The 14,061-nt window shown below is 42.3% G+C and overlaps 1 protein-coding gene across 2 annotated transcripts in view; it reads right to left on the minus strand.

Annotated features, from left to right (window-relative positions):
• TSC22D2 (TSC22 domain family member 2) overlaps window positions 1-10,519 on the minus strand; it is a 45,927-nt gene extending 35,408 nt beyond the window's left edge. For both annotated transcript variants that reach the window (XM_052639300.1, XM_052639299.1), the window contains exon 1: window positions 7,646-10,519. In XM_052639300.1, the coding sequence (XP_052495260.1) occupies window positions 7,646-9,588 (1,943 nt within the window). In that variant the 5' untranslated portion in view covers window positions 9,589-10,519. The remainder of the gene's footprint in view (window positions 1-7,645) is intronic.
• Between the last annotated feature and the right edge of the window lie 3,542 nt (window positions 10,520-14,061).

Genomic DNA, 14,061 nt, shown 5'->3' on the forward strand with positions numbered 1-14,061 from the left:
ACTTTAAATGATTTTAAAAACATTCTTTAGGTAAAAGGTTACAACACAACAGATCAGTGTCTACAGATGCTTTTCCTTTATCCTATCTCATAGCCAGGAAAGTAATAGAATTAACCCTGGGAATATCCAAGAGCTGGCTATGGAGTCTGAAAGCCTGAATCTGACCCTATGCCTTGTTTGACTTAACAGCTATGTGACTCAAATCCTCAGTTTCCTTAATCCATAAAAAGAGGGAGAAAAACAGTCACTACAATCGCTGAAAAGATGAAATGAGATTATGTATACATAGGCTCTAAAACAATTAAGCCTGGTCTGTGTTTAATACAGGGTTATGATTTCTAAATATGTTATATAAAAATCAACTTTTGGTAGAGTATATTAACACATACCAAATAGTTTACCATTATTAAGGTACTACTGGGGCAAACAGAATACTTAAGGCAAGCAGAATGCATGAACCTGGAGCCAGGTATATACCAAGTTATTTAGTCCATTCTATTGGAGAATTCTACCTCTGGGATTCAGATCTCCCCCAGGATTTCCTTATATACAACTTTATCACAAGATTTTAATTAAAAATACAATAATCACTATAAAAGGGTATTGAAATGGTTCCAAGATACATACTACTTAAACAATAAAAACTTCAAGAAACTTCAAGAACAGCAATCACAAACTTAAATGGTAAAAATCTCAATTTCTTTCTGTGACATTTAAGCCCTTAAACATTCTGGTTACTGTCAAATTAATCACATCATGTTCCACATCGGACAGTCTTACTCTTCCACATTGTTACACAAAACTGCCCTCCTACTTGGAAAATCATCTGCTTCTTTCATCAGTGACCCAATCTGAGTGACTCTTTAAGATTCAGTTCAAAGAGTTAGCTTCCATAGAATGCAAAAGTAATAATGGGTTGCTTCTGAGGACAGAAATTGGGTAGAAGAACAGAGGTGGCAGAAAGGCTTTCAATTTATACTTGCATATTTTGAATTTTAAACTGTATAAATATATTACCTATGCAGAGAATAATTTAAACAGAAATCAGTCTAACTATTCCCTCCCTACACAAATCTGACTTGATGTCCTAAATTGTTCGCATTAATAACTTAAATATTCCATCACAGCCTACAATGAAGTATACAATTGCTAATTGTTTCCATAAATCCCGAGATTTTAAAGGAGAAGATAAGTCTTATTTCTGTATCTCAGTTTGTACTACTCAGAAAACGCAGAGAAAGCTGAATGACTGACATATTGCAAATGTTTCTCCTGGGCATTCAACTTGCCTACAGAGTATTTGTAAACTTCATTTTTTGGGTCACACATTAGTCTAAGGGCAGGAAAAGGGTTTTACCAAGAGGAAGGTTTAAGTTGGCAGCTCTCTCATGTATGGACTTAGGTAATCTTAAAGTCTGACCAAAGGCTCAGGAAAATAAGGAAAACCAAGAAAATTAAATGACTTGATCAAATAAATCAGCTAAATGGTGGAAAAGCCAGGATTAGAACACAAGTTTCTGAACCACTTATTATATCATGACTTTTTCTGGCCTGAACCAATGTCTCCTTTTCTCTAATTATATCCATGCCATGCAATTACATTTTTGGATCAAAACCGAAGACTCTTGATTCCATCATCTTTAATGGTCACTCATGATATGCCATATGGTAGATAACTAAACACACTATAGATTATTTGATCAAGAGCCCCCTCTCCTTTGTTTTCAGAAGCTAGGTAGACCATATAACATGGATTTGTTTTGGTTTACTTATAATACCAATTATTGAAACTGAATTCTAATTCTATTTTAGAAACCAGTCAGCCTTAAACTTTGAGTATCCTTCATACACAGATTAAACAATTTACTTGTGTAGCAATGAAGATGGATAGCCTAAATCTTTACCGATAACATTTAAAACACACTAGCATTATTTATAATATTGACAAATTAATCAGTTTCTCTTCCAGATACCTATATTCTTTAATCAGATTTTAGTAAGAATTTATGGGAAAGGAGGCTTTAAGTAACTTAACATTTAGACTTCACTTATTTGTCTTGCCTACTATGATGAGTATAAATTATCAGGACGTTTACTAATTGTCTATGTCCATGGTGAACATTATTAATTCAATGATCTACAAAATTTTTACATAACCATCATATATAAATGTACAACTTAAAGAATATGAGTTCATTCTTTTTTAACAAAAGGTAGTTTGAGTACAAAGACATAAAACTAAAACTAACAACTTTAACCTGACTTGAGGCTTTAAATTTGAGTGGTAAGCAGTGCAAAGTAGCATAGATGAAATTTAATTCACCTGATTTAAAAATAGAACCAATCACATACTTTTTAGAGGTAGAGCAGATAATCAATATACCTTAATGTTACCAGTCAAATCTGAAGAGTATACATTAAAATATTATGAAAAATCATGAAATGATGTATAAGAATGATACAAATTACTGTTCCTAAATCTTTACACTGGAGTCCCAATTTTTACCCTAAGCAAAACCAGATTAAGAATATAACAAATACTGAATAATCTGGTGTGTTCAAGAATTATTCTGGTAAAGACCTAATTAATTATACAAATGATTCAGGAATGCATATTCTTTGTGGAGGCAGAAATTTGTATTACATGATTTAAAAGAACAGCTTCAAATCATAAGACTGATTTAGTATAAAGAAAAAACTTAAGGGATTTATTACAATTTAGAAATTTTGCTACACATATCCCTTCAACACTGTCAACAATTAAGACTTCTTATTAAAAATCTGCTCTTCCCACTAACAAAAAGATTCCTTAGAACATTATTATTCAGGCGACATTTAACAAGATATACCTGTTTTTGTAAAGCCTCTCTTCTATTTAAGGAGTAATTCAATTAAGAAATAAACAGTATCTTTCTGGAAAAGGAAATACATACTGGTCTAAAACAATTATTAAAAGAAGAAAGTAGACCACTGTTCCTTACTAGTAACATGGTATGGTTTCTATTCCTTTTGAGATCATATTTCATATTATTTCACTATATTTACTTCTGTCTTGGTTATCTGCTATTACTTCCTACTCCCTAAATCCCTCAGCTTCTACCATTTTAGGGGAAAAAAAGTCAAGATTCTTTTATACTCCCCTATCAAACCATTCCTCAGGGAAGAGATTCATTTTGGTTTCTTTACCATTTGATTGGTGGGGCAGCTCTTTGTTACTACAGGACTCTAGAGAGGACTCTAGAGCACCCTCCAACTTCTGGTGCTGAGAAAGACTAAGTGTGTTAGTCACTCAGTCGTGCCCGACTCTTTGCGACCCCATGGACTGCGGCCCACCAGGCTCCTCTGTCTTGAGATTTTCCAGACAAGCATACTGGAGTGGGTTGCCATTTCCTTCTCCAGGGGATCTTCCCAACCCAGGGATCGAACCTGGGTCTCCTGCACTGCAGGCAGATTCTTTACCGACTGAATTACCAAGTACCAGGTTATAAATCTAGTATCATGTTTTATTATTTCCAAATTAGTGCTATCAAAATTCCCAAAGAACAGACTGGTCTTACATTTATTCTCATAAGGGAGAAAACATATACTCCACTACCAGTACTGAAAAAAAAAAGAAAAACTTCTCACTATAATTCAAAATACCCTCCATCACTTCCAAGAAAAAGACTGTTAATAAATGTTACTTGGCAATGTATCTTATCCACACACATAAAAGCCCTTATATTTTCTAAAAAAAGTTAACCAACGTTCAGTCCATACAATTTAGTTCACAGAAACTTTTAAACAACTGTGTCACCATGAATAAAAAAGGCTATATGCCTGCTGATACAGTTCCTGGTTTTAAGAATTTCAGGCACTTTTTGATCACTGGCCTTTCTGGAAATGTATCATAATTTCCTTGACTTAGAGCCAGGTTTTATGACTAAAGCATACCAGTGAGGCACTCTGATGAACGCATCAGTATCAGTTTTTATACTAAATAACAATGTCACTCATATGATGTCAATCAAACTTTGATTACAAAATCCTTAGGAAGAGTACTTAGGCTAAGATGGTATCTAGTATGTGATTTAAACATCAACTATAAAGCCACAAGGCAAAATTCAATATTGATAAGGAACCATAAGCTCCCAAAGAAATACAGATTCAAGTAAGGAGCTTTCACTTTTAAAGACTAAATGCAGTTAAGTTCTTTCAGAGCTCTGGGAAGTTACTTACAGGTTTTTAAAACACAGATAAGAGTGACAGTTTTGCCTCCCGATACACATTTACTAATTCTCTTAAATGTACAAAAAAAAAAAAACTTCATTAAAAAATTATATGTATATCTCATACACATATCTATATATACAACTATACAAACAAAATCTGTGTTTATAGCACATACCAGGACACACCACTTAACACTCACAATTTATACTCTTTTATCAGCAGTCATTAGCAAACTACACAAATAAAACTATTAACAAGATATAAAGATATCTGCCACTAGAGGATCCTTACAATCAGGTTTTCAACAGTCTTTTGGTTGCAGTTGACAGTTCACAATTGCAGCCATTCATGAGTTCCTGGAATGTGGCCTACAGAGTTCACATTGGGCAGTTATCTATGGAAAACGATCTGTGGTGTATTCCTTTTCCAAAAGGGCCAGTAATATTTTGCACCTCCCCCTTTTACCATAGGAATCTGTTAAGTCTATAGGTAGGTTAAAAATTTTTTGTAACATTTACTGTAGATATGTCTACGCATTTTTTATGAATCATGTTTTCAACCACTATTATATTCTCCAGTTTACGCAAAATCAACTTAAATAATCTCAACAACTGACCATTAAGCTAGAATGATATAAAATGTTATGCTAATTAACAATATAAGCTCAACAGGCAATGTCAACTGAGAACTTCAAGACTTTTCTTACTTGGCATACAAAACCATCAGCCCCTTTAAAGATATGAATAGTATATAAGGTCTGATTCTTTAAATTAAATGGTCTCAAAATGAGACAATATAGATCCTTGTATTAAGTAACAGAACCAATATCTACTAGAGTGTTTAATATATTAACTTAAACCACCTGAATCTTTTTATCTTCCATTTACCTTCCCTTTCCCAAAGAAATAGTGTTTACTGACATCTTAACGGCTTTTTAAAAGGCAAACATCTTTTAAAAAAACATTTAAGGATCTGAAATTTGTCAACCTATTAATAATTACTCAAGACCTCTCACACCAGTATTTTGTTTACATCTGAATGACTGCAAATAAAACAGTATGAAGATTTTAATTAAAGGCAACTTAAAATCATATTAAAGATATTTAATGTGATTTTTTTAGTACTATCTCCTCAACAGTACTCATCTCAGTAATTTAAACATACCACTGGAAAAACTGTTCTTTAATTTCAAGCATACACCTTTAAAATGTGCTTTTACAAAGGCTTTCCATTAAAAAACAAATTTAAAAAGACCCCAAAACTATTTCTACTTAATGGATTTATTCCTTCACCAGGTGTGTTGGTCCAGTGACAAAGCAGTCAAATGTGTAAGATTACATCTTGGAAACTGGCATGTTAAATCAGAAACCAATGGAAGACTATAGCAAAAATTAGAAATGCACATTTGATAAGCAATGAAGACTTAAAGACTGGGTGGGGGAGGGAAGTGCCACATTTAAAATAGGAGGATACACACAGGAAAACCCCAGCACTGCTTAACTGTTAAAATTGATAAGAACACTGATAGAGTAGTATCTGTAATTCAGATAGTCATATGTTTGGAAATAAGATTCTTGAAATTACCAACTCTTTTAATAAAGAGAAGAAATAAATGCATCTTTGACGTCATATCCTAAAGGATACAACCCAGAGTTCCCATTTATCAACAGATCTCTCTGCTTCATACCATATCATCACATTAAAGTTCTGGCAAATGTAACTGAAAAAAAACTGAGAGGTATGAAGGAGAGAAAAATACATTCAATTCACAGGTGTGCATGTGTTTTTGAGGTGCTGAGGGGCTGAGAAACCAGTCATTATTTCTTGAAGAGATATGAGGTGGAGGGATGTACAGCACGAACAGAGAGGTAAGCAAATGATTATTTACCAACCCATCAAAAAATTGGCTTCTGGAAGCTAGAAAAGGGAAGATGCCTGCTGATTATTACCAAAGGTGAACAAATAAACTCAAGTGGCATTTCAGGTGTGCACCAATGTGTGAAAAGTGAAATATGGCAGAAAATGTAGAGCAGGATTTTTCTGAGTGGCTTGTGGAATCAGTCTTTATTTGGTAGTCCCATCCACATAAAATTTCTCAGTGACTAGTTGAGCTCACTTATGGACATGTGGTATTCTCTAAGGGTTCTCAAAAGACAGACACCCCACAAGCAAATCTCCTATAAAAAAAGATGAACTTTGAAGAGAGGATGAATTTCAGTGAGCATTTCAAACCCACAGAAGTATGTAACAAAAATACAAGGGTAATTCAAAATGAAAAGAATGTGAAGAATAAGAAGAAAAAGTTTTAACAGGTCTCACGTATTCTAGTTAATCAGAAATCTATAAAGGTACTTCTGATCCTTTACCACACGTAAAATTAAACCTTTCTCAAAACAAAAACCCGAGAAAATAAATTTCTAACTGTGAAGTAACTGAAACTTTCTCTGTGATTTTTAAATGTAATTTTTGGTAATAAGCTAGTTTTTTAAAATTCGCATTATATATACTAAGTCAAAATTTCATGTGACATTTCCTCAAAACCACTTAAAATCCTTATTAAATCATAACCAAACATCAACTGTAGTGGACTTGGTATGGCAATACACCAATCTGTCCTTGAACTGTTTAAAAAGCATCCCCCCTAAACAGAGGGAACCAGTTGTTAACGTTCATATTTTTACTATAAAATCACTCTAATTTTTAAGAACTACAGCTTTCCCTTCTGTCAGAGTCTCACATCTCCCCTTTCTACAGTAAAAAGATTGATGGAAAATAAGAACATCTTTCCAATACACTTTCTGCCTTTAAAATAAAAAAAGCATCTTAAAAGTCATTAGGAAGCCTCCTGACCAGTCCTCTTTTATTAAAGGGCTGAAGACAGGATCTTCAAAGCCGAATTTGACATTTCATCATTATCTCTCCACCCTTTCCAGATACACTAGAGATACCTTACATGGTTCTTTCTCTATTACAGGGCCTCCTGGTTTTCCAGAATGGTAAAGTCTTAACTCATTTATGTCTCAGTCTCAGAACTCACACTGACAAAACACTCTCCCATTAAGTGTTCAAGTGTGATCGACATCTAATAAAGGGACAATCGTACGGGGCATAACCTACTAGCTACCACTTACAAATCGAGAAGATTAAACTAATATCCACCCTTTCGAATCAACAATGTTGCATTCCTATCCACTTTGGTGCTTATAAACAGCTATGACATCAATTCTATCATTTTTACATCAGTAATCTAAAACGAATGTCTTTTCAAGAACCGATAAATCAATTTCATTAAATACAAACTATCTTTTATATTTAGAAATGTTAAGGTCCTCGAATTGGAAAAAAGAAACAAAAGAATCTCCCACAGTTGCATCCTAAACTACAACGTTTGGTCAAGCATTCCCATCAAATATTTCAAATAAGATTTCCATACCTGTCTTCATCACCATCAACAGGAATAGCTATGCTGAATACAGAGGTGGCGAGACTGTTCATAGGTGTTAATTGAAGGGGATTTGCCAGGGCATCTGCAACAGGAGGCTTCACAACAGGCTTATTTTCAGCAATGAGAGAAAGTGGTGGTTGAGGTAGGGGTTCTGATTTTCTTCTAGTATCGTCAACTTGCCCGACTAAAGGCTGGGTCTGAGTCTGAAACTGGCTCAGGTCAGACTGCGGTAGACTCGTCGGGGCACTGGCTGTGCCAGGCGCTAAGGGCAGCCCCACGTGCTGGATGCTGCTGCCACTCCTGCTGACCGGAGGCTGGCTGCAAAGCTGCGGCGCCTGGCCCAGGGGCGCGGGAACATTTGGCATAGTAACAGAAGTCGTCGACACACTAGGCACGCTGGGAGCGGGCGCGGCTGCAGGCACGTTGGCAACTCCGGGCACCACGGCGAGAGGGCCGCCGGGCACGACCGACGGCGCGCCGCTGCCACCCATCTGCGGCAGAGGCGCGGCCTGCGGCTGCCCGACCCCGGTGGGAACCAGGCCCGATGGCGCCGTGCCTCCCACAGTAGCCGGGGGCACTCCGGCCGGCTGACCCGGCGCGGCCGGTCCTCCGGGCGCGGGGCCCAGCCCAGGGGCCACCGCTTCTCCGGACAAGGAGGGCGCACCCATCATCTGCGCGCCAGTGGAGGCGGCGTTCTGGCCGGTGCCCGCGGGGAGACCGGCGGCCGCGGCGAGACCCGCTGCCGCGCCCGCGGAAGAGGGCTGCGCCGGGCTGGGCGGCTGCAGGCCGGCCACGTGCGGCTGCAGGTACTCACTCTGGCCGGCGGGCGGGACGGGCAGCAGATGGCCCGGCGGCATCTGAGGCTGAGAATACGCGAACTGCTGGGGCGGGGGCGCGGTGGCAGCGCCCACGGCCAGGCCGGGCTGCGCCAGGGTTACATTCGTCAGTGGCAGGCCCTGTCCGTTGGGCCCCGGTGGCCCGGCGCCCTGGGCCTGGCTGGGCGGCGGGGCTGCCAACCTCTGCGGCGGCCCGGCCGCGGCTCCCGGGAACAGCGGCAACGAAGCCGAGCTTGGAGCCACAGCCCCACCTACGGGCGGAGGCGGCGGCTGCGGCTGCCCAACGCCAAAACTCTGCGGCGGGGCCGGGGCGGGTTGGCTCATTTTCTCCGACTGGGGTAGCTGTGACACAGCAGTCAAGGAGCTGTCAGTTCCCGAGTCGGGCCCGTGCGCGCCTGGCATGGAGGCCACCACCACCACCACCGACCCTCCGGTGGCGCCCAGGCCGCTGTCCCGCTCCGCAGTCTGGTCAAAAGTATTGCTGTGCCTAATGCAATCCCCGGACCGGGTCAGGACGCTGCTATCGGAATCCCGCTCATAGTATTCCATACACGTCCATCGGCCGCGTCTATAAGGCTCCCCGCTGCCGTGGTCCAGCTTGATCACGCGAAAACGCGAACTACAAGCGGTGGGGGGCTGTGATGAGGCGGCAGTTCCCGGCGTGGCGGACGGGCCTGTGACCGGGGGGGCGCCGGGGGCCCCCGAGGAGGGGGCTGAGGGGGCGGCCGGCGACAGGGTGCTGGCCAGCACCCCGGCCACGCTCCGGGCCGAAACGGTTCCTCCTCCGTTGGCCGGAGCAGCTGTCGCGGCCGCCAGCTGTCCGTCCAGGAGAAGGTTGGGGGAGACGGTTCCGGGAGTCTCCGCATCCCCAACATTGTTGAGTGTCTCTTCGGAGGAGCTGCGCTCGCAGACCTCCTCGGGGCCGTAATCCGTGGCCCGAGAAACGTCGAATATCTCGGAAGAAACGTCCTCCGTGCGTGACTCATCCGGGTCGTCCAGGCTCTCGGTGTCCTCGGTGATGCTAGTAGCCACCTGGGCCGTGGTGACACTGGTGATCTGGAAGCAGCTCTTCTTCTTGGCCGGCATCTTGGACATGGTGAGGAAGGCTGGAAGGGCAGAGGCACCCGGCTCCTCCGCGATCTTGCCGGAAACCAGGAAGGGCAGAACACTGGCCCCCAAAGACAAAGTCCGTGTCCGTGCTGGGGTCTGAGGCCCGCCGCTGTAAGAGTCACGGGCTGATCCGGGCGCCGGTCTCTCCGTGAGACATCCTCCTCCCGTTTCCTTATCCGAGTCGGTCTCTACCGCTCTGCCCCCGTCTCACTCGTGCGGCGGCTTCTCCTTCCTTCTCGCCTCCCGCAGTCGCGGCGCCTCAATTCAATCCCCCCAGTGGCGGCGAGACCACTATCCCAGGGGCGGGTCGGCTGCTTCCTCCTCGCGTCTTCGGGCCGCCGTGGTCAATCCAGCTCCGCGCGGTCAACAGGCCTAGGCTGGGGGTGGGAGTGGGAGGGCGAAGGGGAGGCGGCGGCGGCGTGAGGGGCGGTGCTGCCCCGCTCCGGCTCTTCGAACCAGTGCCGGCGTCAGCTCCGGGCTCTCGGACGCCGAGGGAAGCAGGAGTAAGAGTGGCGAGTCCGGAGCCAGGGATTCCTGATTCAGCCAGGAGCCGCGGGCGGGTGGCGGAGCTTCGGCGCGGGCGGGCGGCCCTCCCTCCCCGGCTCTAGCCGGAGCTCAGTCCCAGGGACATGTCGACTGTCTCAGGCGGAAACCTGCTCCGGGGGAGGGGAAAGCCGGCTCGGTCCTCCCCTATACAGGGGGAGCCACCCCCGCGAGCGGGCGGTGGCGGCGGTCTCGGCCTTCCCCTCGAGGCTCCTGAGAGAGTGAGGGGCGGCGGCCGGCAGGCCGGCAAGCGACGGCGCGCCGGCTGTGTGAGGTAGCGGCGGTAGCTTCTTCGACTCTTCCTCGATGCGCCCGGTTCGCAGGCCCTGTAGAAACTGAAATTCAAACTGCTGAAGCGGCGGCTGCAGCTCCCTCCCCTCGGCCAAGATGGGGCTGAAATGGCCGCGCCAGGGATGCTGGGAGGAGCAGCAGCCCCGCTGCCGCCGCCGCTGCCGACTAAAATGCCGCCGCTGCCGCAGCCACCGCCAGCGCCGCAGCCGCCGCCGTTCCGTGACGCACCGGCGTCGTGACGTCACCACCCCGCCCCCTCCGGTTTCCTGCAGTTTCGCGTGGAGGCTGGGGGGTAGTGGGCGGGGCTAAAGGTTAAACGGGGAGCGGTGTTTTTTTTAATTTAAAAAAATTTTTTTAATTTAAATTTGCCCTGTAGGTCTTTAAGAGTTGAAGAACTAAAGACTCTTAAATTCCAACTCTAGGAAAACTTACAGCCGCGCCAATTGAAGGTTTTTATATCGGTTTATTCGGAGACATTGGAAACTGGAGGTCATGTGCTTGCTGTGTCTAATGTTTAGCAAAATCTTAGTGAAAGAAGGCGATAGGAATGGAGGTTGGGGGATTTAGCTAGGATAAAGAGGCAGACGGCTGGAGGAACCGAATCACTTATAAAAAGCCTTTCCTGCAAATGAATGTTATCCACTATAGTCAGAAGAGTGAAATGTTGAGAGAAACGGGGACGATTAACCAAGAATAGCAAGCCAGATTGAGTCAGAAAAAGGATCTTTCAGCCAGAAATTTTAGTGTCCAACAATGGCATCAGGAGATGGTTACTTGCCCAGGATGAGGTCAGTTTAAAAAAAGATTAGAGGTTACCAACATATTCCTAATTTTCTTGAGTTTGTTGTGATTCCAGCATCGAAGAGTTCGTTTAAACATCTTGAGACTGTTTTTACTTTCAGCATGAAATCAGCTTATGGGCTCCATAAATGTAGAACCTACTGCGTTAAATAGTTGTAGTTCTTTCTTTTGTTTATTCTGAAACTCTTAGTTAGAGCCAGAGTGTTAGATGGTTTGGATTGGGCCGTGAACAATCTGAGCAAGTTAGAAAGCACTCTTTCCTGTCCAAAAAGCAGCTATGCAAGTACTGGAGAATTTACCATCGTTTAGTTACTCTCTGGCAAAAGAAAATGGTAACGTCATTCTTTTAAATAGTTGAAAAAAAAAGAGGAAGGTGGCTCTCTGACACATCGTTTAGGTAAAATCTAAAGTGTCTTGATGGAATTCAAAGTTTAATATCTATTACAGCTTTAGCAATCATATCATGACTGACGTAAATCAAGGTAATTATTGTATTCAGTTCTCTAATCTTTGAAGAATAGAAATATTTTTTATCCCAAAGGATCTTTTGATAATTTAAAATTTCAGAGAACTGTTTAGGTCATTAGTTGAAAATAATATACAAGGATATGTCTATGTCATTAAACTTTAGGAGACATTGTGTATTTCAAACCAAATGGCTGAGGTCAGGATGTGAAATAAGACAACATAATAAAATTCCTGCTTCTTAAGGGGGTGGGAGAGAGTAAAGGAACCAAGGGGTAACATAATGCTGCTATTGTGGCAAAAATAGCTAATGGAATGTTCATTACTAAATCTGTAATTTCAGTAATTGTTAGACAGTTTTCCATCAATAAGTTAGATCAACTGGTTACATCAAATATGAGTTTATAAAAACTTCATTTTGGATTGATTTTCTAGATTGTTACAACTGAAGATCAATGGGTGATATTATGTGTGCAGCTTTTGGAAAAGTAAATATTGTATGCCTGCTTGTCCAATTACGTTATATTATTACAGCAACTTCATATATACATATATGTCTATCACTTCATTTCAGTTGCTCATTCGTGTCCGACCCTTTGCGACCCCATGGACTGCAGCACGCCAGGCCTCCCTGTCCATCACCAACTCCCAGAGCTTACTCAGACTCATGGCCATTGAGTTGGTGATGCCATCCCACCATCTCATCCTCTGTCGCCTTCAATCTTTCCCAGCATCAGGGTTTTTTCAAGTGAGTCAGCTCTTCACATCAGGTGGCCAAAGTATTGGATTTCCAGCTTCAACATCAGTCCTTCCAATGAACACTCAGAACTGATCTCCTTTAGGATGGACTGGTTGGATCTCCTTATAGTCCAAGGGACTCTCAAGAGTCTTCAACACCACAGTTCAAAAGCATCAATTCTTCGGCGCTCAGCTTTCTTTATAGTCCAACTCTCACATCCATACATGACCACTGGAAAAACCATAGACTTGACTAGACGGACCTTTGTTGGCAAAGTAATGTCTCTGCTTTTGAATATGCTATCTAGGTTGGTCATAATTTTCCTGCCAAGGAGTAAGCGTCTTTTAATTTCATGGCTTCAGTCACCATCTACAGTGATTTTAGAGCCCTGAGAAATAAGGTGTGCCACTGTTTCCAGTGTTTCTCCATCTATTTGAAGTGATGGGACCGAATGCCATGATCTTCATTTTCTGAATGTTGAGCTTTAAGCCAACTTTTTCACTCTCCACTTTCACTTTCATCAAGAGGCTCTTTAGTTCTTCACTTTCTGCCATAAGGTTAGTGTCATCTGCATATCTGAGATTATTGATATTTCTCCCAGCAATCTTGATTGCAGCTTGTGCTTCCTCCAGCCCAGTGTTTCTCGTGATGTACTCTGCATATAAGTTAAATAAGCAGGGTGACAATTAACAGCCTTGACGTACTCCTTTTCCTATTTGCACCTAGTCTGTTGTTCCATGTCCAGTTCTAACTGTTGCTTCCTGACCTGCATACAGATTTCTCAGGAGGCAGGTCAGGTGGTCTGGTATTCCCATCTCTCTCAGAATTTTCCACAGTTTATTGTGATCCACAATTTATTTATTTGGCTGTGTCAGGCCTTAGTTAGGGTGCTTGGACTTGATTGCCCCATGGTATGTAAACTCTTAGTTCCTGGACCAGGGATTGAACCCATGTCCCCTGCATTGGAAGGTGGCTTCTTAACCACATCAGGGGAATCCCCACATCAATTTTTCGATTGCTTGTTATGCTACTCTTACATTTAAAGGAAACATTTAAGATGTTAAGTAATCCATAAGACTATTTCTCCTTAAAGGATATATTATGAAATGAAAGTGATGACAAAGGTAACTTAGAAGACATCAGTAATGGGCTATATTTCTAGTAAGGATAGAGTTAAAGATGTTAAAGGCATCTTAGCAAAAAATAATATCTATAAAGTTAAAATTTTTATTTATCTGTTGAAGGATTTTTGTGGGTTTAAACTAATAATATAGTTCTCCTGAAAGTAAGTTTTCAAAAGCTTTTAAGGCCCTAGCTTCTGTTATACATTTTCTATTTTAAAATGTAAGGAATTCACTGCTTAAAATTTCTATTAAGAAATGAAAAGAATTTTGCTTTATGTAAATAAGTTTGAAATTTTATATAGAACAAAAAATCATATAACTCTGATGAAACTACAAAAACCTATGTAATTTCTGGTTGGCCCACAAAAAATTAAAAGCCGACATGTAACTAAAAGCAGGATATGCATGCAAGTATGTATGTGTGTGCTGCAAGGGGGGGCACTTCCTGAGTGGCTCAGTGGTAAAGAATCTTCCTGCCAATGCAGGACACATGGG

Source organism: Budorcas taxicolor, chromosome 1 (assembly GCF_023091745.1).
Source record: "Budorcas taxicolor isolate Tak-1 chromosome 1, Takin1.1, whole genome shotgun sequence".
Lineage (NCBI taxonomy): Eukaryota > Metazoa > Chordata > Mammalia > Artiodactyla > Bovidae > Budorcas > Budorcas taxicolor.